The 27,790-nt window shown below is 45.3% G+C and overlaps 1 protein-coding gene across 3 annotated transcripts in view; it reads left to right on the top strand.

Moving 5' to 3' along the window:
* Daam1 (dishevelled associated activator of morphogenesis 1) overlaps positions 1–27,790 on the top strand; it is a 172,790-nt gene that overhangs the window by 130,490 nt on the left and 14,510 nt on the right. For 2 of the 3 annotated variants that reach the window (XM_052739623.1, XM_052739622.1), the window contains exons 13-21: positions 1,792–1,979; positions 2,467–2,766; positions 3,071–3,178; positions 9,636–9,665; positions 10,742–10,848; positions 18,476–18,560; positions 23,595–23,701; positions 25,211–25,299; positions 26,129–26,297. In XM_052739623.1, coding sequence (XP_052595583.1) covers positions 1,792–1,979; positions 2,467–2,766; positions 3,071–3,178; positions 9,636–9,665; positions 10,742–10,848; positions 18,476–18,560; positions 23,595–23,701; positions 25,211–25,299; positions 26,129–26,297 — 1,183 coding nt within the window. The remainder of the gene's footprint in view (positions 1–1,791; positions 1,980–2,466; positions 2,767–3,070; positions 3,179–9,635; positions 9,666–10,741; positions 10,849–18,475; positions 18,561–23,594; positions 23,702–25,210; positions 25,300–26,128; positions 26,298–27,790) is intronic. The other variant, XM_052739624.1, reaches the window with a different exon arrangement.

Below are 27,790 nucleotides of genomic sequence, written 5' to 3'. Positions count from 1 at the left end.
CCTTCTTCCACAGCGTGGGGAGTGAACCACACTCGCAGGTTGTTGTGAAGATTAAATTGAAAAGAACTGGAAAGTTAGCATAGTGTCAATCAAGCACATACTAAAAACACAACAAATGATAGAAACCATTCCAGGATTCGGTGGTCGGGTGGCGTGGGAGAAAGTCCCCAAGGTCGGTGGGAAGATGGGGTGGGGCGTGAAGTTTCAATACAACAGACAAGGAGAGAAATTACAGATAAGATGAGTTCTCTTCTGGAAGCTTTAGCTAGCAAAGTTAGATTGCATCATTGACAATTTCAAAGGAGGAGATAGGAAGTTGTTTGGACCTACAAGTGGGAGAATATTTGAGGGGGAAGTCTATGGAGCACAGGACCCTGAGAAGTATCTGTAAAAACTCAGTGAATGGATAGTAAGTGATGTTAATTTAGGAGACAGTTTTCATCCTGGCACTTCCTAAACCTGCCGTTACCTCAGGACCATCAAGGAGCCCGTTCTGACCTGTTTCCTAAGCCCTGCCCCCACCTACTATTTAGACTGCTTGCAGAGGGCTTTGGACAGTGATCTTGAAATATTAAGACCGCTCACTGAATCTGAGGTATGGCCGGATTTGTCAAAGGCTAATCATGAAAGAGGGGAAGGAACATTCCTAATCTCTTAATTATCAGTGATGAATGAAGTGGAGAGAGAAGAAGGAAAATGGAACACAGTAAGGTGGTTCAAATGTGGACCAGAAGTCAGGCATCAGGGGAGTGGTAAATGGGATTGAAGGGTTTAGGTTGTAATTTGGAAGCTGACAAAACTCAAGGACTTCTACAAATTCCAATTTGGGGAGCCATAGAGGAGAGAAGGTCAGAAAGAGACAATAAGAGCTTAAACGTGTTATCAAGTTGAGAAGTAGAGACCAGCTGTGTGTAGCTCAGCCTCAGTGGACTGTATCCCACATGCATTTGTTGATATAAAAAGAAGAGGCATTGAGGGCAAGTATGTGAAATAAAAACCTGCAGCCTAAACTTCATAATTTCTCTGTTCCGAAGCCCCATCACTCCTGTCAACAGGCTTGTAATCATTGGCAACATGAACACCATTACTCTGAATTAGATGCCCCATGTTCCATGACACCACACCTGGGAAAGTCAGTTACTACAGCCGAGAGCTCCTTTTTGTCCTCAGTCCTTGGTTCCCGTGCCTAATCAGCATGGCTACCCTTAAGATACTGAATGCAGAGACAATAACATTTGCTTCTGATGGTTTTCATAATTGACTGCCAGAGGCAGAAAGGACTTGAGCTAGCCTTCCAAGGAGACAGGAGACATAACTCAGCTCAGAGTGCACACAGGCCTGCCAGCAGCTCTCTGTTGCAGCACAGAATCCTTCTCCTGCTGGGGGGACACAAGCCAACACACTTCATTCCCCAGGGCTGGGCTCCTCGCTGCCCCATTTCTAATGTGTGAGAAGGGGCCTTCTTTTAATAGTCCCTTTCCCTGGTGTAGCTGTTAGATCACCTCTGTGTCAGGACTCAGAGTCAAGATAGCGTTCTGCAGGAGAAGTTGCTCAAACGTTCTTCCCTCCCATTTTTAGAACCACGGCCTTGGGGCCTCTTCTTTGATCTTTCCTGAAATGTAGTTACTAAATTCGTTGGATGAGGCCTTATCCCAGCATGAGCACTGGTTAGCTCTTGAGCTGCCCTTCTGTGGGGAAGAAGATTGGTGCCTAGGGCAGGCTGACCCACAATCTCTACATCATCCGCAGCCCTTTCTGAGGACTGTTTTCCTGCCCCGCTTTCTTGTACAGAACACAATGAGCTGCAGCAGAAGCTGGAGAAGAAGGAGAGAGAATGTGACGCCAAGACCCAAGAGAAGGAGGAGATGATGCAGACCCTGAATAAGATGAAAGAAAAGCTCGAAAAGGAGACTACGGAGCACAAGCAAGTCAAGCAGCAGGTGGCAGACCTCACAGCGCAGCTCCACGAGCTCAGCAGGGTGAGGGCTGAGACCCGGCCTCCTGTCCCTGGGGATCGGGCCCTGTTCTCCTGGGCCTGTTGCGCTGGAGTAGACACTTCTGATGGAGGAATGAGCTCTGAAATGTTTCACGGTTGACCTCAGTAGTGGCCTCAAACCACCAGCATCCTGTGGCTTAGGTAGCAGAGGTGGTTTGGGGTTGAGTTTTCACCACCAATCTTGTCCTAAGAACAAAGGAAATCATCCCGTTAGCTGCTTAGCAAAGGGGTGCCATGAAAACCAAACTGTAGGATGGCGCAAGTGAGCAGGAGAAAGGCTCCACCGACAAGCACTTATGTGTCAAAAGACGAGAGGGTCCAGGAAAGTCCATTTGACTTACCCACCTTTGAAACCCACGTTCTGGCAAATGTGGGTACGCTGTTACCTGTTCCTTAGATGAGATTAGATTCTTGAAGTCATCCAATGAGTTTTCTTCTTTCATTGATTCTTCTTGATCTTCTCTTTCCAGAGGGCTGTCTGTGCTTCAGTCCCAGGAGGACCCTCACCTGGAGCCCCAGGGGGACCCTTTCCTTCCTCGGGGCTGGGATCTCTTCTCCCTCCCCCACCACCCCCACTTCTTCCAGGTGGAGCCCTTCCTCCTCCACCACCTCCCCTCCCTCCTGGGGGTCCTCCTCCTCCCCCAGGGCCTCCTCCCTTAGGGGGACTCCTGCCACCTCCCGGTGCTCCAGTGAGTCTAACACTCAAGAAGAAAAACATTCCCCAGCCCACCAATGCACTCAAGTCCTTCAACTGGTCTAAGCTGCCTGAGGTAAGCCATTTGTTCCCATGTTCCACTAGCGATCAGTGCACGGTACCTGAAGCTCAGTGTTCTCACAGAGGGGGGAATGTCCCTGCTGCTGGATAGCCTGGCCATCTAGTGTGGACTCAGGGTTCTCCCCATCTCCTGTCTTAGCTGGTAATGTCTCTGAAATAGTTACACATGGTTTCAAACCAGCTTGCCAAAGCATCCTGTAGAATTAAAAATTTGGAATAGTAGTACTTTAAAAAAAAAACAACACTTTTTTTTTCTGTATGACTGTCAATCATAGACCTTGTTAACTTGATGTTTCTAGAACAAATTGGAAGGAACAGTATGGACCGAAATCGATGATACCAAAGTCTTCAAAATTCTAGACCTTGAAGACCTAGAAAGAACTTTCTCTGCCTACCAAAGACAGCAGGTAACACGTGCCTTCCAGATGCCCCGAAGTACTGTGTCCTTAGCATGATCCCTGGGCCGTCTGCTGGAACCGTGATGCACAAGCACTTTGGTGCTCAGGATGTTAGCTCTCCCCTGATGTGTTCCCGCAGAGCAGCATAACTACATGTCCATGTGTGTGTCCAGTGGCCATCAGTGCATGCTAACCACTTGAAGGCATGTGGACTCTCTGTGGAGAAGCTTCCTATCATAGTATGTGCCCAAGGTCTTCTTTCTGTATGTACGGAGAGCACTGTATCTTGTCTGTGCCTATTCAAATCTAAGAAAAATAGTGTCACCTTACAGTATTTGTTTCTGAAACCATTCCGGCCTATCAAATGGTTAGTCTCAGAATCCAAATGCTTTTTGGACTGGATGGACTCTTTAGAAGTATGGGGTTTTGTAAAAACTATAATTTGGCAGCTAAATAGACTCTACAGAGGAGTTTGAATCAAATGTCATGAACATTATAGGTTCATTGGGGTTGCCCAAGCTGAGCAAGTGTGAAAATGTCAATGATACCAGTAGAGCCAGAGAAGCTACTACTAACACTTCCATAATGGTAGAAGAACATGTGGTGTTGTGCCCACTGCCTGCACACACTGATGAGGCCTGCGCATATCTGTGTAGACTCTCACATTGCTCTAGAGGGCTTCCTCCAAAGGTCTAAAGTGTACGCCAAAAGTTAGAACATGGTAGCTAGATATAGAGAGTTCAGGGGAACAAAGAAAAGGTGAGGCAAAATCAACCAGAGTCCTGGAGAAGGGAAAATTGAGCCCAGCAGTATGGAGAGAAAGGTTCTTAAGGCAGACTAAAGGAGAGGACCTGTGAACAGTGCACACTGCATTTGGATGGGCAAACACAAGTTCTGGGCATCTGCACAGGGGTGTCCTGAGGGCTTAAACAAGCAGAAAACTTCCTGGTCTGCTTTCTTGGCTCAGTCCCTCAGAGGGACTGTCTGAAAAAAGAAGTGCTAGGCACCAAGGAGATGGACATAGGCTACAGAGAAACTAAGCTGGCGTCTCTTTTCAAGATGGTTTCTCATGTGGCTGCCTGGGAAACTGGGGTGTTTATTCACTAGAGGACTTTGCTGGAAGAGAGGGTAAGAGTCTGTGCAGGGCCTTTTGCGCTGGTTCAGTAGAATAAGAAAGTAAAGTTAGTTGCCTGCCATGGTGCTATGGAGCCCTCAGCCCTCAGCCAGCCCCTTCATAAGTGAGAAGATGCCATGCTGAGCGCTGTAGGCACCAAGTAAGGGGAGGTGACGATAAGGAAGGTAAGGGCTTGTTCAGAGGAGAACAGTACACTTTACATTTCAAAGAACAAACGAAGGTGTCTTCGGAGCCCTTTTCCTGTAGCTCCTGTGCCCATAGTCGTCCCTCATTGGCTGCTGGTGCCTCTTGTCTCTCTGACGTCCTAGGAAGGAGGCCCCTGCATCTTGGCATAACATTTTAGCAGATTTCCAAGTAATTCAAGTAATCCTCTGATCTGGCTACAAGTCCCATTCCCTTCACACTTGAGGCTGTCTGAGGTGAAGGTTTGGAAACTCAGAAAAGTGGATGAGATGGAGAGAAAGCTGCAGGTATTCCACACAGTGCATTCAAGTCTGAGCATGTCGGTTGCATTTGTGAGGAAGGCAGGTGGTTGAAAAGTCCAAGTTTATAAGCCTCATAATTAACTGGCTTTCAGCAGAAAGTACAGAAGGATGCTGCCAAAATGCTCTGGGACAAATATGTGGACAGTTTTCAAGAGTTCTGGGAGACACAATTGCAGAAAGCTCTGCAACTGAGTAACTGTCTCCTAGCAACCACCACTGTTTAAGTAGTCAGTAGTCATCCCTGACAGCATGGACCAAATGTTTCAGTTCTTCCTAACATGGGTAGACTGGTGAGGAGGATGGGCATCACTATTTCCAGCAATACTTTCTGAAGAACAATTTCAACACACCCGCTCCACTTGAGTATTTTAAATATTCCCTTCTGCTATAAAAATAGAAGAGAAACCATCACTCTTTTTTCCAAATGAGGGTAACTTGAGCCATTTCATTGCATTTACATTGTTGAGAGTCAGAAAATGAAAAGCTATGGGCATTTTAATTGTAATATGTAGATCAGAGTAAATGAGGTGGAGCGCTTGTCACTTGACTAGTCCCTCATCCCAGAGCGGCAACAGCAAAGACCTGAGCATGTTCATTCCAGGCATGGTAACACATTGCGCAATTAGCACCACATTTAAACTGCTCTTATTTCTAGTACCAAATGAATACTGAGAACTCATCTTTTCTGTGTCATTTCTTTCCTTCATATAAAGCTATGAAACTGGTCAAATTCTAGACTTCAGCCATTTGTTTGTGTAGATGAATTTTTTAGGCAGGCAGAGGAACACAAAAACATCAGTACCATAGGACCCTCAGAGCCTAATTTGGAGATAACACAGCAGTATCAAATTAGCATGATTTAAATAAGGAGTGACACTTTGGGAATGTATATATGCATGTATATATAAACACACATCTACATAAATATATAAATTTGATTATATTTATATACTTATATAAAATATATCGATTGATTTGAGAATTATTCTATCATTAAAATTAAGTATTTAGTTTGTCTCCTTTATATATGAACTGTGTCAAAGGATTCAAATGATTCAAATACATTCAACCTTTACATAGGATCACAATATAATTATAGTATAAAGCAGAGATGGGAAAAACCACAAGTAACTGTCATAGATGGTGGTCACTATTGAAAACTAGCGATGTTTCTGGCACTAGGTGATATAAACAGTTCTTAATCACATCAACCCTAAAATTTAATGCTCAAGGAGCTCCTGTACTTACTTTCTTATTCAGTTGTCACCCCAGCTCTAGGAGGGACGTAATATTCTGATGTTACAGATACTGAAAATAGGGCTTAGTGTGTACTCAGTATCCCAACAGGTGACACCCAGGAGTAGATGCAGAGTTCTTGGTCTCTCTCTGTTCTCTAATCTGTGCTTTATTCATTACCACTACAGACCGTGGGGAGTGGGGTTTAAGTGCATGCATGCATTAAAGGTGTAGAGAGCCGATTGTGTAAGCTTATGCCTCCCATGAAATGGAGTTGTTAATAGCGTGCAGCTATTCCCCTGTGCACATTCCACAAGTTCATTTGAAAGTCAATCCCTTGAATCTGAAGACCTTTTTCTCATTGGAACTACGTTACACACGATCTCCAGGATAGCCACAAGAGACTAGTTTTTAATACCTAACATTAGATGCTGTGTAATAGTTTTACTAAGATAAAGTTGAGTAGTCCTCACATCTGTAATGGGAAATTTTCATCTTGACATGCTATCAATTCATATCTATGCAGTCAGATAGAGGGAAAATGAGCTAAAAACACTGCATTTGCCTGGAAGTAGTATTACTCTTTAGCAGCCCACTAGCAGCTCACAGTGTCTCCCTCCTTCTTGCCCTTTGCCTGAGGACAGTTCTTCTTTTAGGAGCCTGTGTTCACCATAGAGTGTACCATTTCAAAGCCACCCTCCTTTGACTTATGGAACAAAGGAGAGCTCCTGGCCCAGGCTCCTTTCTCCGTTCTCCAGCTCTCCTGCGAGAGTGTAGTATTGTAAGTCCTCAGAGTCTCATGTGGAATATCCAGGTGAGCTACAGGTTCCTTATGAATCATAAAGGAATTTTTCCTTTTTTACATTTCTTTTTTACAGTTAACTTAGTCTGCATCTGATTTTCACATTGAAAAAATCTTTTAGCAGGGTTTTTTTTTTTTTTCTTCAACCATGTCAATTTTCTCATTCTGCTTTGGCTTTGCAGCACTGGGGACAGAGTCTCAGGGCTTTATGCACACACACTAAGCAAGTGCTCTGTCACTGAGCTGTAGCTCCAGGTCCCCATCATCACAATTCTCAGTCTTAGTACTTAAAGACAAGAAAAACTGTGACAAGTGCTGTTGGGTTTGTTCATTTGTTTTTTAACTGTAGCGCTGGAGAGATGGCTTAGTAGGTAAAGTCACTTGCCACCAAGCCAAATGACCTGAGTTCAAACCCTGGGACCCATGTGGTAGAAGGGGAGAGCAGACTTCCACAATTGTCTTCTGCCTCTATGCATATGTTATGGCATGGGGGTACCCATGTACACACGCACACATACACACCCAACACACACACATACACAAAAATAAGTAAACCTAATTTTTAAGTGTAGTTTGAGGGTCTATACCTAGTTTCCATGGTAAGAGTTAGCAAATACAAGATTGTATGTAATTATTAGTGTATGTTTCAATTTGAAAGGATTAAGATCCATTCATGTAAGGATTATCATTATCTATGCAAGGTTGAGCCATCATTTCTTTGTGAAACCATTTACAGTAAGTAGTTTACAAGCATTGGCCCCTGAAAATACAAATACCAACTTCATATTTATATTCCAAGATCTTTATATTACCCTTTGATTTCTGAGGGAATAGAGTTGCAAACAGAATCTTAACATGAAATGAACCTGGGAGTTTCATTATTTCTAGTGTGCCCCACCTAATAAAACCCATCCTATTTGTGATTTTATTTGTAATATGCTGATTACGGGGTCTTCACAATTAGTGTTGTCTTAAGGCTAGCAATTACCGAACCCATGTGGCATTCCTCACCCTCTCTGGAAAGATAAGATGTATCACTTACCTAATTAGCGCCATGCTTATTGCTGCTCATGGTTACAAATGGAAGATGCAGACCAGCCAGTCTAGCACTCAGCCAAAAGAAGAGCAGAGTGGGAAAGTGACTCGTCAGTTCTAAAGCTAAAACAGTTAGGTCTTGTGTGTGCTTCTAGATTTGGGGCTTATAACGATGTGTCGGATACTGCATAGGAAGTTCAACTTGCCTTATCACATTTACCCCTCACATTGATACAAGACGGTTCACCTCAGGGCATACAGCCAGGAAATGACAGCTAGCTGCCTGATTCCATAGACTGTCATACCAGAGGTCAGATGTCTTCCTTTCCCAACAGTGAATAAATTTTGGGTGTAATGTGAGGTCCTAGAAGCCTTCATAAAAATTTCTCTTTTGAAGAGTAGACAGTGAGAGCAGGATCTAATCTAAAGGAGTACTTTCTCTTTGGTTAAGCTGACTTCATAGAGTTCATTTTACCATAGCCTTCTGCCCTTAACACTGTTTTTCTGGAAGAGTCCTAAAGAGCCTCAGAGTAGAAAATCTGAATCATAACAGGGACAAAAGAAAACTAGGATCTATCAGGCACAAGACAAGTTTCTTGTAGTCACCAGCTTGCTTTTTAAATGCCTTTCCAGCGAAGTAGTCCTCCCAGTGTGGGCAGACCAAGGGGAGGACTCACTCTGTTTCCCACTAGAAGAATGTTCGTCTGTCTAAAACTGGCCTTGGCAGTGCTGCTGAGACCAGGGAGACCTGAAGGAATCTGCTGAGCAAATGCTAGTGCACACACAGGCGGCTTGAAAGCTGCGGTGTGTTTGCGCACGGAAGCTTTGCTCATTCCTGCCCTGTAAAAGTATGCAGGAAAAGCTACCGCTTTCTTGTAGCATACCATTAGCTCCTCTTTCCCATCTTCGCTCCAAGCCTTTTCTAAAAATTCTTTCAAGAAGGAGCTGTGACCTTGTATGCTTGACCAGCCCAGAGACCCCTGAGACATGCCTACCAGTAACTGCGCCAGTGGTTTCTCAATTGCGTGTCCTGTGCCCTCCACCCCCCCCCCCCCAACACACACACACACAGCACCTGCTGCCGTGGTTTGGACCCTCTAGGGTACTCGAGCTGGCCTTACTTAGGTTGTTCCACTTACTTTTCTTAACTCTTCCTTATGATACAAGAAGACAGGTTATTTCCACCAAAAGAAAAGCACATTTTTCTATAGCAATGGCCATTGTTCAGTCATACTGATTAATTTAATTGGCAATCTGTACTTTAACTAAAAATTCAACATGGTAGCTGGAAGTATTGTTCAATGGTAGAGTATTTGCCTAATGTGTGCACGTGCCTTGGTTTTGAGCACGTGTGTGTGTGTGTGTGTGTGTGTGTGTGTGTGTGTGTGTGTGTGTGAGCGCGCCACGTGTATACATGCATATACCACATTGCATAAATGGGAGCCTGGTGGTTGTTTTAAAGAAGACTTGTACTCCTAGCTTGTCCTTCTAAGCCCTTTTCTTTTCTGAATCTGATTTGCTACCACTGGAAACGGTATGTAGCAAATGCCATCTGTTGTCTTTCTTTACCCCAAATGTCTGGTACTGTGATCTTTACTGTGTCTTCAGCCAGACAGGCTCACTTGAGTTCATGACTGCAAGGCAGGAAGCGTCTCCTGCTTTCTCCCCTGAACCACCAGTTCCTTGACTGCTTTGACTTTCCCCATTTGCTGCTCTGGTTTCTGAACTGCATGTATCTGATTTGCTTTTTCTATGCCTCTGCCATGGCTGTAGGAGTTCTTTGTGAACAGTAACTCCAAGCAGGTAAGTAAGCTACTGTATAACCCTTACTTAACGTAACTCCTTGGCTCACTGTAAGCTTGAAATGCCCCGGCTATCTTATTAGATAGTGTAATTCAATGCCTAGTGGTTCCTCTTCGGGATTCGACTCTTAACTGGACTGTCTAGAAGTACTCCTGAAATCTGAGCACAAGAGACCTTTGCTGTTTAGCCCCCTGGTGCTCCATTATTGGTTCAAACTGCCTTGGCTTCCTAAACTGTTACATAGTTCAAAAGCTTTCTGGTTTCTTTATATTTTTTAAATGCCATAATATATTTTTAAAAGTCTCTAACCACTAATGAAATAAGTTGGCTACTTACCAAGTTAGCCTATGTTCTCACCTTGAACTTTGTGTTAATATAATGCCTCACATGTATTTTGCATCTAATTGTTTTATACCCGTGTTGCCTTAGTTATGTCTGGCCATCGTGAATGAATATGTAAATAAAATATGCAAGTAGTGTTTGCTTATTAATTCAGGTAACTAAAGAGATTTTTTTCAACTGCCCCCTCTCCATTGTCCTTCTGTCAGGCTTGGGAAGTGCAAGGTACATTTGGCCTTTGGGAACTTCCTGTTACACATGAAGGCGTTTGGTGGTTTTATTGCTCAGCTTTCTTGGCTGCTAAGTTTGCAGATGGTTCTGGGGTGAATGTGCCCTGTAAATAAATGACTGGACCAGTAATGACAAGGCTCTGCTGAGCTTGATTCACAGTGACAGTTCTTCCGTCCGCTGTCCGTAGAGATTTGAGGGACAAAAGGATGGCACCTCTCACTGATAATTTATGCACGTTTCACATCTTCAACTTGGAAGCATTCTGTTCTTCTAAATAATGCTTTTTCAGATGTGGGTGGTCAGCTTTTCTTATTTTCTTTGCCAAGGAGAAGTAGCCTTTGTTTTGATTGCACCCCCTTCCCAACATCACCTCCTCATCGCAGCTCGGCCCATGTGTGTATGTGAGCATTGTGTGCGTGTGAACAGAAAATGTGGAAGAAAAGTGTGCGTCTCAAGTCGGAGTGTCCCCATTTGACTCTGATGGATTTCTCTTGTGTTCTTTCCAGAAAGAAGCAGATGCCATTGATGACACACTGAGTTCCAAACTCAAAGTCAAAGAACTGTCAGTGATTGATGGTCGGAGAGCTCAGAATTGCAACATCCTTCTGTCGAGGTACTGTGGGTGCTGAATAAACATGACTGGTAGGGCTAGCTTTTCGCCTGGCTGGGGACCACATGTTTGTCTCGCACTTGACTCACTTGCTACTGGAGGACAGGCCTTCCGAGCCCCTGCTGTTTGAGGTGAAGTGACACTTCTTCATAGTGTCACCTTCCCAGTGAGGTCTCTCAGGCCGGATGCCAATCTTGGTGTTTCCTTTCCAGAAGCCTGAGAAGTGAGCTGACGTGCGTTGATATTTCCTAGTTATGGAGACGATGTAGCCCTTGGGTCGCACTGTCACAGTCAGGAGCTGTGTCGATGCTTCTCTGTTTTACTGTCTAATGTCTCCTTTTTATATCTCAGCATTACTTGAGTTCATTCTCTTTTTGAGTGTTTTTGTTTTATAAAGATATGTGAATCTCAAATCTCAGTGAGATGTTAACTCAGCCAATTCAGGCTTGTTCAGAAATCTTTCTTATAACTTATGAATTTTAAGACCCTTAGAACTTGAAATGAAAAAAAGGAGATTGGGGGCCTGAATTGTGATTGCAACCTCAGGCAATGTTGTTAGGACATTCTGAATTTCAAGTAGCTTTTTGGTATGTAGTTAGGCAAAGATAACTAATGCTATTGAGGTGCAGGAAAGTATAAAGAATGCTGATGTTGGGGCCTAAAAGGATGGGCTACGGACTGAAAAGAATGTCGTGTGTGCATCAGGCTGGTGTAAGGTGACTCTCTTGGAGGGAGCTAAGAGGAAGAGTAGTCCTGTTGCTTAACTGGCCGTGCTCTGAGTCTTTGAACACAAAGAGCCACGCTTGGTCTCAGCATAGAAGCCTGATTGTTGGCTGGGTGTGTATTACTTTAAGGAGCAAATGTTTTCTTTAGTGGAAGAGAAATTGAGCCTTCATGAGATCCCTGAATTTTAATGCAACTCGTAAGGTAACATGAGCCACCCTGTTACCGTTTCATCTCTGCTCTGGCTGGAAGCTATATAAACGGCGGGGCTTTGTGTTTATCCTCACTCTGGCTCCATGAACCATGCTTAAGTTAGATGAGTATCCACTTTAAGAAGGCACCGCATGAAGGTCTACTTCCTTCCTTCCATAGTGGATAGAACTGATTTTGTTACCATTTCCCAATAGCATTCCTGATTGGAAGAAGGAGTGAAGATTTGGGAAAAGGTTTTTATTAAGATTTATTTTATTTTGTGTTTCACTGTTTGGCCTGCATGTGTGTCTGTACACCATATGCATGCCTGGTGGCCATGGAGGTCAGAAAAGGGCGTCAGATGCCCTGGAACTGGGATTATGAGTGGTTGTGAGCTGCTATGTGGGTGTGGGAAGCAAACGTTGGTCCTCTAGAAGAACAGCAAGTACTCTTAACTGCTGAGCCATCTCCCCAGCCCCAAGTTGTTGTTGTTTGGTTTGCTTTGAATATCTCTGCCTATATCTTGTGTGTTTGCTGTCTGGAGCACTTTGAACACAACTTGACAAAGAGAGACATCACTCTGAATTTCTGTGGTGTTGAAATGCTTGGAGAGTACAAACTGAGACCCGTTCCTCATAGACAATGTGTTTCCAGTGCTTAGTGTCAGCCAAGATAATTACCCTAGGTATAGATAAGGTTACAACTCTCTCTGGCTAATTTCCCGTTCCATTATTGAAGGAATTATTTTGTATCTGGTATGTAAATCCCTTTACCTCAAAAGTCACAGAGCCTAAGGTAAAGTAACTTAGAACTTGTGTGTGTGTGTGTGTGTAACGCCCCCCTTCCCCGACATTTTGCCTGGAACCTACTTAGATTACCTGTGGAAATTTCTTAATAGATTTTTATGATGAGCACAACAAAATGGTGTGATGAGGATAACACCGTACTTTTGAGTCCCAGTAAGTGATTCCGTATGAAGCAGGTTAGAACCCTCTCTCCTGCAGGAATGTCAGTGTGCACACTTTTCTGTTGGGTAATAATTGTCGAAACCCCACAGTCTTACATGTGACCAAGATGTTAAATTTGCTGAGGTCAAAGTAAAAGAAGTTAAACTGGTTTCCTTTGAATTTGTGTTTTGTTCCATTTTCTAGTGAGTTAGGAGATTTTATTCTCTCTTTCCTTGGCCATTCATCATCATATACAGAAAGTAGTTTGGGACTTAAGCAATGGGCATGCCTGAAAGCAAGTCTGTACTTCTTTTGTAAGACAGTTGGACTCTAGGGCTTTTGCTTGTACACCACTGTGCTGCGTGCGTAGGCGATACCAGAATTGGGGTGGTGTTGTGGTTTTGATACTTGATGTCCTCTGCAGGTTCGTGTGTTGAAGAGTTGATTCCCCAGTGCACAGCTCGGAGATGGGACTTTTGAAAGTGATTAGATCACAAGGGCTCTGAACATATCAGTGGATTAATCCACTGATGGACTCATGATTGGACTGCAGGGGAGTAAACTATGGAGTGGATCCTCACTGGAGGAAGGAAGTCACTGGGGGTGCATCTTTGAAGAGCTTACCTTGTCTCTGTCTTCTGCCTGTCTGTCTCGCTCCCTCCCAAACCGATCATGGCAGAAGCCTTTTGCTTAGCCGTGCCCTCCCCACCGTGACGTTCTACCTTACAATAGGCCCATAATGACAGGGCTCAGAGGCCGTGGACTGCATCGCCTGAGCCAGCACGTGTCCCTCCCCCTCCCGCCGCCGTCTTTACAACAGGTAGTTTATCACAGTGAAGAAAGCAGACCAAATGTTAGTGCTGCCTTTGAAAGCTCAAGGCTGAGTGGAGAAGAAAAATGTTACTGGTAAGAAGACACATAGCTCAGGCTTGCACTGCTCTCAGCTGAAGGACACAGAAAGTCAATCATATGAGAGAGGGGCTGGAGCAGGGCGGACTAGAGAAAGTGTGCCTCCGAGTATGTGCCCCAGAGATACAGGGGGAGGGAGGGAGCAGCCTTCGGCTAGTAAAGCGAGCCCTGCTGAAGGAGGAGAGCAGAGGATTAGCAGTTGTGTTCAGTGAGACCTGGCAGGACAGCTAAGGTTCATGTCTGAGGCCTTTTAGGGGTGTGCACAAGCCAGTCCAGCATCAAGTCATAGCCCCTATTCTATAAAGTGGAGCTCATGGCCACGGTAGTTCTGCCATGGGCTGATGAGATCTAGCCTCACGTGCATGAAGCCCCCGTGGTCACTGCTTGGCTAATAGCCAGTTACATATCATGGCATCCGGAATGGGGTTTGGTCCCAAGGAGAGCGGTGTGTTTGTTTTAATGTGGCTTTCAGTTTGCTTGGTTTGCAGTGGAAGGTGGAAGGGATCTATCTAACACTGGGTGCAGGGGAGACATCAGAGAGGATTCTCTTTCTCTTGTCCAGGTGACACAGGCAGGGCCAGAATTGACAGAGATGGAGAAACTTTGATAGGAGTTGGCGTTTCATTTTGTGCTTAGGGACGAAAATCAGAAATATTTCCAAGATTATGTCAAGATTCCCTACCTTCCTACACATACTGTGTCCCTTCTTCCTGCTTGTTTTACTCTTGAAGGCTGTCATCCGTCTATTCTCTTGCTGGTGGATTTATTTCTCAACAATCATTACACCAGTGTCTGCGGCAATGAGAGGCGCTGGCTTATTCCATGTGCTGTATTTTCATATAGATGCCAGTGTTTGGATATCCTTTACAGCTTCCTTATGTGCTATACAACTTAGGTAAGGGACCTGCTGCCGCCTGGCTTGGAGCCCACAGCAGGGACTCCTGTGTTGTGCCTGGTAAGTAGGTGCTTACAGATGAAGTGACTAAGGCTGCTTGAAGCTCCTGGGGTAGAAGGAAGAGAAGCTGTTATAGGGGGGCCGCAGTGCCCTGCCTGTCACATATGTGAGGAGAGTGGAGTGGCCATGAGGTACCTCAGAATAAGAAGCCATTAAGAACTTGCTTCCTGCCGGGCGGTGGTGGCGCACGCCTTTAATCCCAGCACTCGGGAGGCAGAGCCAGGCGGATCTCTGTGAGTTCGAGGCCAGCCTGGGCTACCAAGTGAGTTCCAGGAAAGGCGCAAAGCTACACAGAGAAACCCTGTCTCGAAAAACCAAAAAAAAAAAAAAAAAAAAAAAAAAAAGAACTTGCTTCCTATCTGTTTATGTGTTAAAATCCAATTTAATTATGTTTTTATTATAATAGTCCCCCAGTAGCATAAGTAGCAGTTTCTCTACTGTGTATGGGTAACATGTAGCAGTTTAAAATTCAGACTGCTTTAATCATTAAAACAGACCTCCCCTCCCACACTAGGGGAAAAAAAGAAACTCAGAGGCAGGTCTGTATTGCAAAATGACCTCTTCCCAAGTACAGCTGTTGTTTCTCCAGTTCCTCTCTGGACATGGCAGCCTGGGTGTCATTAACCACCAAAGGCTAGTTTATTAAGTAGGAGGATCTGGCTTCAACCCACTGAAGCAGAGCGGAGACTGAGCTAGCCTTCCATCCCTAGCTTGCTCTAATTATCTCTGAATGTTCCAATTCTCTGAGCAAAGTTTCTAAGTACCTGAGCAGAGCAGGCTGGGGTTAAATACTGTTTTAAGGTGGCTGGCTTATTTCCTGCCTTGAAAGGACAGTGGAGGCAGACGACTCCAAAAGTTGTCACCCTGCAGCACACCGAGAGCACCGCCAAGCCCTGAGAGCAGTGGAAGGGCTGGAATCAGGAGGTCCTTAAATTACAGAGATTAAAGGCTCATTCTGAGGGTGACAGATGACACCAAGAACTTGGAAGGCTGTAGAACCGTCCTGGAGGGCAGGTACTCCTCCCCCTTACTCCTGAGGTCGGGTTTCTTTGTCTGATCCAGCAGGCCGCGTGCACACTGTTCTATTAACAGGTAAATTTTCTTAAGCACTGTTCATTAAAGTCTCCCGTCTCTTTGTGGGCCACATTAAGAGAAAGTTTAATCCAGACGGCCTCTGGAAATGGAGGAGCATAAATATATACAATTTCAAAGGCAAGCAGCTCCACACTCCATCAGAGTGCTAGTGAAATTCAAACCCGGTGCTTTGACGGTTCTTCTCGCTCTGGTTGTCAACTTCTTTAGTTTTTAAATGCAAAGCAGAAAGGCTCGAGATGATTTCTTCACCCTGGTGTGAAAAGACACAGAGCTCATTTAGTTTTCTCTTATGAGCAGAACTTGGGGTCCCATGAGATAACCCAGGGGGTAAAGCACTTGCTACCAAGCCTAAGAATTAGAATTCAATCCCAGGGATCCACACGGTGAAGGGAGAAGCAGTCCCTACTGTTGTCCTGTGACTTCCACACAAGTGTCACACATACATGCACGCACGGATCCAGTGAGAAAGTCACGCAGTAGTAATACGCAAGGCTCTTCTGGTGGGGACTGTAGATATCTGCAAGCTAGCTGGTTTTTATTAGTGGCAATTTTAGCCTCTGATTTTAGTTACTGTCCTTTCCTTGCCTTGTGTGGCCACACTATAGTTCCGGCACTGAAATTGACTCAGGAGCCTGTAACGTCCTGAAATCCAGGGCTGCCCAGAGCCTTGACAATGACAGTCTGGTGTGGCCACAGTTTTTCCCTCTGTGTTCCAGCTTAGCTAAACTGTTCCACTTTACTCATGTGGATTTTCTGTGGTGTTCTGGTGAGCATGCTTGTGAGGCGGTGATTGTCCCAGGGTGAACTGAAATAGGCTGTCTGGATTCAGCACAGGATGGCACCACAGCCCAGATGGGGGGAAGGTGGACTGTGTTCGTCAGATGGACAGATTGGCATTTTTGCCTAGATGATGTATTTCCGTTTGAGCAGGAGCATCCCAAATTTGTTTTCTCTTTTCTGGCCATTGGTGCATGCAGCAAATGTAGCTGGCGTGGAGTGGGTGGGTTTAACTAGGAAAGGGTCTGTATCCTTCTACTGCCTCGGAATCCTCCATCCATTCACCCAGCCTTGCAGGTTGTTTGTGAGATGGGTTGAGTGTGTGCCTTGTGTCATAAGAGTTTTGCTGTTCATCTCCCGACCCTCCCAAAACTTATAATCACTTTGGAGATAAGGATAGATCTTCCGGTTCGTTTTCAGTTCTCCTGGGCCTGGTTCTGTTATGTACAGGGATGAAACCTGGGTGAAATAAATGGCTAAGAATGCTTTGGGAGTGAGTGACCACACCGAATACTGTTTCATTGATCTACTCACAGCATGTGAGTGTTGTTAAGGTTACAAAAAAGTCATACTTTTTTGCATTTTTCTAGTTTAGAGGTCCTGGAAGTCCAAGAACTCTACCAAGAGCCTTACATGGATCGTTTCACTGAACCCCACATTCTCTCTCTCTGTGTGTGTTAGGTTGGAGGGGAAAGGCATGTGACTTAACAGTGTACAGGATAGAATGAACAATTCTAGATTCTGTTGTTACAACTGAGAGTATGATTAAGAATATTTGCCCCAGTTTTGAATAAAAGCATTATATTGAATAAAAGCATTATTTATGTTTCAATTTCACAACTCTCATGTCTTATAGTTAGTAGTTTCTTTTTTTTTTTTAAGATTTATTTATTATGTATACAGTGTTCTGCCTGCATGTCTGCCTGCAAGCCAGAAGAGGGCACCAGATCTCATTACAGATGGTTGTGAGCCACCATGTGGTTGCTGGGAATTGAACTCGGGACCTCTGGAAGAGCAGTCAGTGCTCTTAACCGCTGAGCCATCTCTCCAGCCCGAGTAGTTTCTTATCCTGACCTAAGATACAAATTCCTAATTAAATTAAATAAATGAACTTATGGGCAGACAAAAATAGAAAGAGAAAGGAGGTTTACGTGAGTCCTTTGCTGTACGATATTAACTACATGGGCGGTGTTTGTGTTGTAAAATGGGTGCTATGATGTCGGTACTGTCACTTTGAATTTTTTTATTGAATTTGTGATGTGGAGCTGGTGTGTATTGTGGCACACCTGTAGAGGTCAGAAGACAACTTTATGGAATCAGTCCTCCCCTCCACCTTGCCCTGGGTTCCAGGTGTTTAGTTCAGATCAGCAGGCTTGAGCTGGCTTGCTTACTCCCTGCTGAGCCATCTCACTGGCCGCTGATACCATCACTTTGTGCAAATCACTGGCCATTTTGAGCCTGTTTATCTAATTAAAACAAAACAAACAAACAAAACACCAGACTGTCACAGTTACTTTCATAATTAAATGAAACTAAATATATGAAAATTCCTCACCTATGAAGTGAGCATGTATTTCATTTTGTATATTAATGCACTCAACTCTTTAACCACGCATATGGTTTCCGAGCGTATCAAAATTTCTCTTTAATCTGGCAGCACACCTGGAACTCCCCTGCCATACAGTGAGGTCAAAGGTTGACTTGTTTCCTCTCACCTACAATTTGTGGATGTTGGCTGTAAGAAGGCCATTGTGCCCACTTTCCCCGTCTCCAACTTTCTTTAAGGAAACTAATGATAGAACATGGCAGCTTGTCCCATGTCAGCAGAACATTACAGAGCCCTGAAAGAATGTTTAAGCTGTTTCAGAATCCTATTTTAGTTCCCTCTGTTGTCAGGAAATAAGCCTTGGCTGAGATTTTGAGAAAAACCATACTTGAAAATCAGCAGCTGGTGTAGCGGAGTGAGTCATCTTGTATGAAATTGTAACAATCACAACAATGTTATTAACAAAATAAAATATGCTCTCTCCAGGTTGAAATTATCCAATGATGAAATCAAGCGGGCAATTCTAACAATGGATGAACAGGAGGATCTGCCCAAGGACATGCTAGAACAGGTGAGCTGCCAGACGGCTTTCAAAGCCCAAGTAATACTGTTAGCTGCCAAGAGGATGCTGGGAGAATCTGCTGTTGCTAATAGATCATCTTCTCATCTCTGAATTGAGAAGGCCAAAGCTGGCCCCATGCATTGCTTTAAAGGGTCTTTATTCTTTTATTGTTCCTCAGAAGGATCGTGGAGAAGGGAAGCTTACAGGTTGTAAAATGGGCTGGAGAGATGGCTCACAGATTAAGAGCACTTGCTGCTCTTCTAGAGGACCCGGGTTCAGTTCCCAGCACCCATGTCGAATAACTAAGTCACAGCCACCTGTAGCTCCAGCTCAAGGAAATCCAACATTCTTTTCTGGTGTCTGAAGGCACCCACATCACATGCCAGTCATGTATACTCTCTTTCTCCCCTCCCTGCTCTCTCTACCTCCTCAAAAATAAAAATAAAACAAGCTCTAAAACAAGTCTGCCAAATGCTGGGGAGCCACAGTGTTAGAGTCTGTCTGTCCCTTAAACCTCAGTTAAATTTTTGTCTTAATAGCTCATAAAAATCTGCTGGGGTTAGTGGGGAAATGTGTTTCACAGGAGTGTTGAAAATCTCATGAGTTCTCTGAGATCAAAAACTGCTCTGCACACTGTTAATTCATAAATTTGCATTTTGGCTCATCATTTCCACAAGCACAAAAGCCTTCACTAAACCCCTAGTGTAGTTGACTGTTGTACACAGTCAATCACACCTGCTCTACACAGTCACACCTGCTCTACACAGTCAGTCACACCTGCTCTACACTGTCACACCTGCTCTACACAGTCAGTCACACCTGCTCTACACTGTCACACCTGCTCTACACAGTCAGTCACACCTGCTCTACACAGTCAGCCACACCTGCTCTACACCGTCATACCTGTTCTACACAGTCAGTCACACCTGTTCTACAGAGTCAGTCACATCTGCTCTACACAGTCACACCTGTTCTACAGAGTCACACCTGTTCTACACAGTCACACCTGTTCTACACAGTCAGTCACACCTACTCTACACTGTCACACCTGCTCTACACAGTCAGTCACACCTGCTCTACACTGTCACACCTGCTCTACACAGTCACACCTGCTCTACACAGTCAGCTACACCTGCTCTACACAGTCAGTCACACCTGCTCTACACAGTCAGTCACACCTGCTCTACACTGTCACACCTGCTCTACACAGTCAGTCACACCTGCTCTACACAGTCACACCTGTTCTACACAGTCAGTCACACCTGTTCTACACAGTCACACCTGTTCTACACAGTCACACCTGTTATACAGAGTCAGTCACACCTGCTCTACACAGTCACACCTGTTCTACACAGTCACACCTGTTCTACACAGTCACACCTGTTCTACACAGTCACACCTGTTATAGAGTCAGTCACACCTGTTCTACACAGTCAGTCACACCTGTTCTACACAGTCAGTCACACCTGTTCTACACAGTCACACCTGTTCTACACAGTCACACCTGTTCTACACAGTCAGTCACACCTGTTCTATACAGTCAGTCACACCTGTTCTACACAGTCACACCTGTTCTACACAGTCAGTCACACCTGTTCTACATAGTCAGTCACACCTGTTCTACACAGTCAGCCACACCTGTTCTACACAGTCAGTCACACCTGTTCCACACAGTCACACCTGTTCCACGCAGTCACACCTGTTCTACATAGTCACACCTGTTCTACAGAGTCAGTCACACCTGTTCTACACAGTCATTCACACCTGTTCTACAGAGTCACACCTGTTCTACACAGTCAGTCACACCTATTCTACACAGTCAGTCACACCTGTTCTACACAGTCAGTCACACCTGTTCTACACAGTCACACCTGTTCTACACAGTCACACCTGTTCCACACAGTCAGTCACACTTGTTCTACACAGTCACACCTGTCCTATGGGACTGAGTTGTTTCCTGGAACTAAATCATGTCTCTGTTCATTTGTGGCATCTTGTGTCATAAATGGCAATAAGTCACAACTCCAGGGCTAGCCCATGGGAATTACACATAGGTAGCCCACATCAAGTGTTCCTGGATAGAAACTTTATCCAGTCTAATGGGTAACTCCTTCTGCAGCATTTCTGCTTAGCCAGTCTGACTATATCATGTGTGTCTAACCAGTACATATTCCAAGAATTTTTATGTGTCTCTCTCCCCCTGGTCCCTTAGGACTTGAAGGTTTCTGAGCTTTGTGGTGACCAATAGCTTTAAGGATATTCTTCCTTTCTGTCTCTCATCCTTGGGACACATTTGATTTTGAGTGATCCAGGTCTAAGGTCTGTGTTTGTCAGAGCCAGGTCCACTGAAGGTCATTTGTGGGTACCAGCAACCATGACTACAGGCTGAACGTGGCAACTCTGTGCATACTCAGCTCTGAAAGTCTAGAAAGGGGTGTCTTGTGTCCTGAGTGCTGAGGCTACTCTTCCTAAACTGTCCCTCTGCCTTCGTGTGCATCTTCGATGGTTCCCACTGAAATCCCGGAAGGCAGCAGACTCAGAGCAGGGTAGAACTGCAACTGGAGTTGTCCTGAGTGAGACCCCCACTCCTGGCAGTAGAACAACTTATCTAGCTGCCATTTCAAGTCTTGGTTTAATTTTCAAAATAGTTAATGATGTTTTCCTCATATCTCCCGTGATTTTCTGTGAATGCGGTTTAAAGCACCCCCTCCCATCCAGGGGTGTTTCCAGATCCCTGCTCTTCCTCTCTCACTGTACAGCTGCCCCAGCTTCTGGGGGACCCTACCTCAGGTCACTACCAGGAGTGGAGAACTGTGTGCGAGCTGCTGTGATCCTTCTGTCCTCAGCCTCTATCAACAAGGCCATACGCTTAAAACTCTCCAGGCTCTGTTTACTGTGAAACTGCATCCAGCACAATTCTTCCTGGGGGAGGATCGCAGAACCCTGCCAAGAGGGCTTGCAGTGATTCCAAATAAACAAGGGAGACAGTCCGTCCACTGATGCAGCATCTGGCCAAGGACATTTCTGACCTGGTCTCTCCTGATAATTCTGTGAGCTTCTTGCTCTCTGCTCCGTTCCCACGCTCTTCCTTTCCCTCCTTGTCATAATGTTCTTCCGCCTGGTGTTCTTCCATGTGCCTCCCTTCCAGACAGATGTCTGTCCCAGCATCTCCTTACCTTTGCGTGGGGCCTACATAAGGACCACATGCATTCCATGCTGCGTGCTGCTGGTGGCTGCCATGCTCAGACCATGGCTGAGGTCAGTGAGCCCCTCTTCCTCGCAATGCATCTCTCCTGGTCCAGGTGCTTCCCTAGCTCCAGTTCCCTGGGAAACCATCCACATGCAGTCTATCTCTCGCCTCTGCTTGGTGATGGGCCTAGGCTTTCCACACGCCTCTCCCTCTGCTCTTGCAAGTCACAGAAGACACAGAGTGGTAGTGTTTTCCTAATCATGGACCAGCTGGGAGCCTGGCAAACAGGAGAAAGGATGTCTGAAACTAGAAGAGAGTTCCCTATCTCAGAAGACAAAACTCCAGACTAAGAGGAAAAGGAACGCCCTTCATCTTCCTCTTCTTCTCCTTGCCCTACAACCTTCCCTATGCAGAAGAACACCCTTTGAACCTGGGAACAGAAATGCCTAGAAACATACCTGGCATCCATCTGCTTCCATTTCTCTTCCCTTCTATCCCCTGAGGGCAAGAGAGCTGTCCTCTGTAACGCCCGGGCACATCCATTCCTTCTAGGCGGGAGCCCAGCTGGATGGGCTGCTCCTCACCTTAGTCTCCACCTCACCCTCTGAGGGCTCAACGGGCCAAGTCTCCATCTTCAGTGAGTGCACACACAGTGTTACTGTCTCTCTTCCTGACATGCTCTGAATTCTTGAGAGCCAGTCCCTACTCTCCCGTTCACTCAGCCCACTGTCATGTGTCTTCTCCACCTCCTAAAACTGTGAGGACATTCACAGCTCCCCTGTTGCCCAAGCCACAGGACACTTGGCAGTTCTTCTCTTCCTTGGTTTCTTGGTGATGTCTGACATGAATGGCCGCTTACTCCATAGTGAAACATTGCCTTGGCCATGTGATGCCACATAGCTTCTCCAGCTGAACCTCTGCTGCCTCCTTTCCAGGCTCCTCCTTCTCCTCTTGTCTTCATCCCTTGAGTACTGGTTTTCTCCAGCCCCGAGCATGTTCTTAATTGAGTACCACCTCCTAGCAATGCCTTCCCCTCTGTAGTTCCAATTCTCTTTTTCTACAGGCGGCTCCTAGACCAACTGCCTTTTGTGAGTTCCAACTCACATCTGAAAACCTATCAAATGAATCCCTCAAGTCATGTCAGGTTATGGGGAGGGTCTCATTTGATTTGGGGGAAAGCATTTGATTTAGAAAATAGCACGCATACACAGCCACAAAGAGACACAGACGCATTCAAATGTGTGTGCTTTGGATGGCAGTCAGTCAGACAGAGAGGAAAGTAACCTTTTCAGCTTTCCATATTGTTGCTCCTTCTTCCATTTCTCACTCACCCTCCAAAATACAGTATGAAATAAAAAATATGATATTCCCACTGTTTCTCTCACTGAACTCTACATGAAACAATAAAGAAGGTGGAATTAGAGAAACCGAAAAAACAAGCTGAATAAAAACCACAAATGTAATTATTCATTTCACCATGATATAACAGAAAAAAAAATTCATAGAACTCTGGGAGTCAGAGGCCTAGGTTCTGTTCCTGATAGTTACATCCACCTTCTCTGAAATGCAGACTGAGGGCTGAATCTCTCTGCATAGAGATTCCATTTTATGGCCTTCTTATGAGAGGATTGACTCTCTGAAATGTCAACAGTTCTTATTGGAAAGGTGCTAGAGAATAGAAAATGATTCTCAGGCAAATTTAAAGCTGCTATCAACTCAATGTGTAAATAGCCGCTGGGCTTGTAACCGAAGAAAATCTTAAAATTTCATCTTGTAGCAGATTAGCTGAAAGGATAAAAACCTACTGCTGAGATTTTTTATAACCCTTTGCTAATACATGGATGCACTTTTAGCTTTTGAAATTCGTTCCTGAGAAAAGTGACATTGACCTGCTAGAGGAACATAAACACGAGCTGGACCGCATGGCCAAGGCTGATCGCTTCCTGTTTGAGATGAGCAGGTGAGTTGGAAGACACTGGAAATGAAAGATGCGCTTTGCTTCAGTAAGGAAATTAAACTCCAGTTCGAGATAAACAGCTTGGACCCGTCCCCTGTGTTGCACATGTTTTAGTTCTGAAAGCGCTCCACATTGGAGCCGTGTGGAATGTGTCCTCCGCTTGTGTTGAGGTCTTGCCCTGGGTGGGCCAGTGTACAGGCGACTTTGTCCTGTGGGCCTCTTGGGCCGTGCGCTCTGGCTCTATTGTGCTCTCGTGTCCCCGGGTCACTCTCACCAACACTGTGATGTCTGGGGATAATGGCTCAGCATCCTAATACCTTGACATCTCAGGTTTGCTGTAAAATTAGAGAGAGGGGATGACAGACTGTGGCAATGTCCGCCCTGAGCCCCACGATGAATAAGACATAGGCAGACGTCACTAATCAGGCAATGCCCTCTTTCCGTGGAGCCTCGGCAAGCTTTCCGAACCCTTTTCCAGGACCCCCTGCGGCAGCCACTGCTCTATATGGGTTTGGTGTATGAGCTTATTCACTTTGCCATCTCAGGTCTAGTGAACTGATTCCACTCTAGAGAAGGGCCAGTGGTCTTGAAATCCAGTAGCTCCTGGGACAGAGCCCCTTCCCTCTGTCTCTCATTCTCCATTCCTGCTGTGGCCAGACGTGCTTTGTGTTATTCCCTCAGAACTTGCCATTTTGGAGACTCCCTTGAAGGAAGGCTAACTTTGGAGTTTTGAAGCTGTGCTCTGTAGTCCTCAGTGTAGACAAGCTAATGACCACCAGAAAGAGATAGCTGTCACTCCTCAAGTCTGTCCAGATCTTTACAAGTGTTTTCTCATGTAACCCTCCTAGCAGCCCTGCCTTAGGGACTTCCAGGAGAGAAGTATTCTCTTCATCAACCCACAGAGAAAAGGAGACTCAGATAGGCCTTACTTAAGGTCACCTAGTAAGAGGCACGTCTGCAAACCTAGGTCTATTTGAGGAAACAGGATAGTTTTGGAGAAGGGGTTGATCTCTGGACTTTCTATACTGAAACTATCATGAGCAGTTTAAACATGTGTTTCAGAAGCTTCATGAGAAGGCACACTGTGACCCCCACAACCAGCAACAAGAATCTTGTGGCGTAGGTGCAGATCAGAGGCTTCTAGACTCCCTGTCCCCTCTAGGTGCTGTGGAAGGCTAAGCTTGCCTGCCTTCAGGAAACTAGCTTAGTGAGCTGATTGCAAAGCAGAAAGGTTTGGGAGTGGGCATGAGGAGTGTATGACAGACACTAACTAGTCTTTGTAGCCTTGCCAAAGGCCAAACTTTGTGAAAAGTTAAGAGACTTGAGAGAAGTGGGAAAAAGTGAAGAGTCCACACTTGTATTCCTTTTCATCTCCTGTTTCCCCGAGAGCTGTGGGTACTATGAGTGAAGTTTGAAGTGAAGGGCCCCAGGCAGTCACCCAAATCCCCCATGCAGATTCTAGAGAAATGGGCTCTCATCATGAGTGTTAATCAACCCACCTGGCTCTTACAGGATTAATCATTACCAGCAAAGACTGCAGTCACTGTACTTCAAAAAGAAGTTTGCAGAGCGTGTGGCGGAAGTGAAACCCAAAGTAGAAGGTAAGACCAAGCCACACAGCAGGAAGTAATGTTTGTCTTAAGTGCCCATGTACAGCTTTGAGCCAAGTACACCAGGTAAACAGAATTGCTTCGGTGGCGTTTAGCTGGAAATCTTTTGAAATTCCAGTGGGTGGTCACAGAAGAGCTGCGTCTTGCACACTCCGGCCTGGCCTGGGCCCTGGAGCTCCTGCACAGCCCCTGAGCTCCTCCGAGGGACTGGGCTTTTGACCACTTGAATGTGGCTAAGGGATGGCTTTGCTCCTCCTAGCATTGAACCTATGATTGGTGTTCTTGTAGCAGTACCCGACTAGGATTTTCTAAGGGTAGAATTTTAGGCTGTTGTGTTTACAAATGTTTGCGATGTGGATGGTACTACAGAGCACAGTTACAGAATGTACAGCAGAATCGGAGTCTGAGCTCCCATCCCTGATGTAACACCTGCAGGCCATATATGTAACAAATGACCAGTTCTCCATCAGCAGAATTGACTCACTTACTGATCTGACTCACGTGAGGCAAGGGAGTTTTGCAAAGGAATGCTGGAAATGGAATTATGTGCCGTGTATTCTATTCGTTACATTTTTAAGGTTAGTGAGTCAGTCCTGAGAAGGGCTGAGAAAGGAGAGAAATTTTGCCATTCTCTGTGGGATCTCTTACATGTTAGCTGTTAATTGTGCTTCTAGTTTGTGTGATTTGAAAGTGCTCAGTCACAAACTGGTGACTCGCTCTGACATTGTTAGTGTCTGTTAGGACATGTGGATTCAGTTAGGACAGGCATGACTGAAAGCCTTGGCTGTAACCATTGCGTTTGGTGTATTTTGCTTTGAAGCGATTCGTTCTGGCTCAGAGGAGGTGTTCAGGAGCAGCGCCCTCAAGCAGCTCCTAGAGGTTGTTTTGGCTTTTGGAAATTACATGAATAAAGGACAGAGAGGCAATGCATATGGATTCAAGATCTCCAGCCTCAACAAGATTGCAGACACAAAATCTAGTATTGACAAGTAAGTGTGGTACCCTCCAGCACTTGGAGCATCGGGGTGCTTTTATAGAATGTGACTTTTGGAGAACCTGACTTTTATAGTGCCCGCCTGGACACTACAGTCTTGGTCTTTCAGGGTATGCTCCTGCTCTTCCATTCCCCTCCCATTCGTCTCAAACAGGCAGCCCTCACATTCCCAGAGGTCTTCATCTGTTATCAGTGCACAGGGACACCTTCTATTCCAGCGCTTCCTGACCTTCCCAATGCTGCGACCCTTTAGTACAGTTCCTCACATTGTGCTGACCCCAACCATGTAATTATTTTTGTTGCTACTTCATAACTGTAATTTTGCTACTATTATGAATCGTAATGTAGAGACCTGTGTTTTCCTATAGTCTTAGGTGACCTCTGTTAAAGGGTCATTCAATCCCCAAAAGGGGTTGCAACCCACAGGTTGAGAACCAACGATCTCTTCCAAGGTTTTTATTGTTGGTTACCTTTAAAATGAGTAAATGAATAAATAAATAATTCTGGTGTAATGTCTCAGTGGGTAAGGATGCTTGCCTCAAGACTGAAGACCTGAGTTCAGTCCCTGGACCCCAGCTGGTAGGAGGAGAAAATTGACTCCCACAACTTGTCTTCTGACCCCAACATACATGCCATTTCACATGGGTGCATGCATATACACATACACACACACACACACACACACACACACACACACACACACACACACACACACAAATAAGTAAATAAATCTAAAAATGTTTAACTTTTAAGTATAGTATAATCTACTCGAGAGAAGTCACTGGTCATAAAGATAGAGCTGGATGGACCTCTGCGCAACCCTAACCGAGAACCGGCCCTCCAGCTCTGGATGTCACATGGCCTCTCTAGTCTCCACCCCTCCACAGAGAACTGTGTTCCAGAAAAAGGAGAAAACTGCCAGCTCGCCCAGGAATGTGCCTTTTAGTCTTAGGCTGGCACTGACAGCCACATGAATGCATTTGCCTGCTAATCTTCAGCTGCACAGCTCAAGGCTCATTAAAATGTGTCCTAGGAAGTGCACAGCGTTGCACTTGAGGTGAACAGAGTCTGGTCAGAGGCACTGAGGTGCCAGCTCCTCTGCCCCAGCAGGTAGGGTCATCACGCGCATTAACTCGAGTTTTCCCAAGAGCTTTGTTTCTCTGAGGTTCTCACTGGCTTCAAAGGAACTTGTACAGTCCTTCCCAAGGTAAAGTCCTCAGAACCAAATCCTTGTAGCATGATGGACTGTTCTCCCTAATTATGCCTCACTAATGAGACTTTTTACCCTATATTTTCTATAGGGTTAGTGAAGCATAGTGTATAGCAGCCCTCAGTCCTTGATCAAAGGAACAAGCCATGTGTTAAGCTGTTAGTTTTGCGTCGTGGAGACAGTGGCGAGTGCTGCTGTGTTATATAAAACCCTGCCATCCTCATTTCGGTGGGAGCCCAGTCTTTTTCAGAGCACCTCCACACATGTCGCTCACAATG

The sequence above is a fragment of the Peromyscus californicus genome, unplaced genomic scaffold (genome assembly GCF_007827085.1).
Source record: "Peromyscus californicus insignis strain IS unplaced genomic scaffold, ASM782708v3 Scaffold_15__1_contigs__length_86483966, whole genome shotgun sequence".
In the NCBI taxonomy this organism is placed as follows: domain Eukaryota; kingdom Metazoa; phylum Chordata; class Mammalia; order Rodentia; family Cricetidae; genus Peromyscus; species Peromyscus californicus.
The sequence above is the reverse complement of the archived record's forward strand: the minus strand, read 5'-3'. Positions and strand labels throughout refer to the sequence as shown.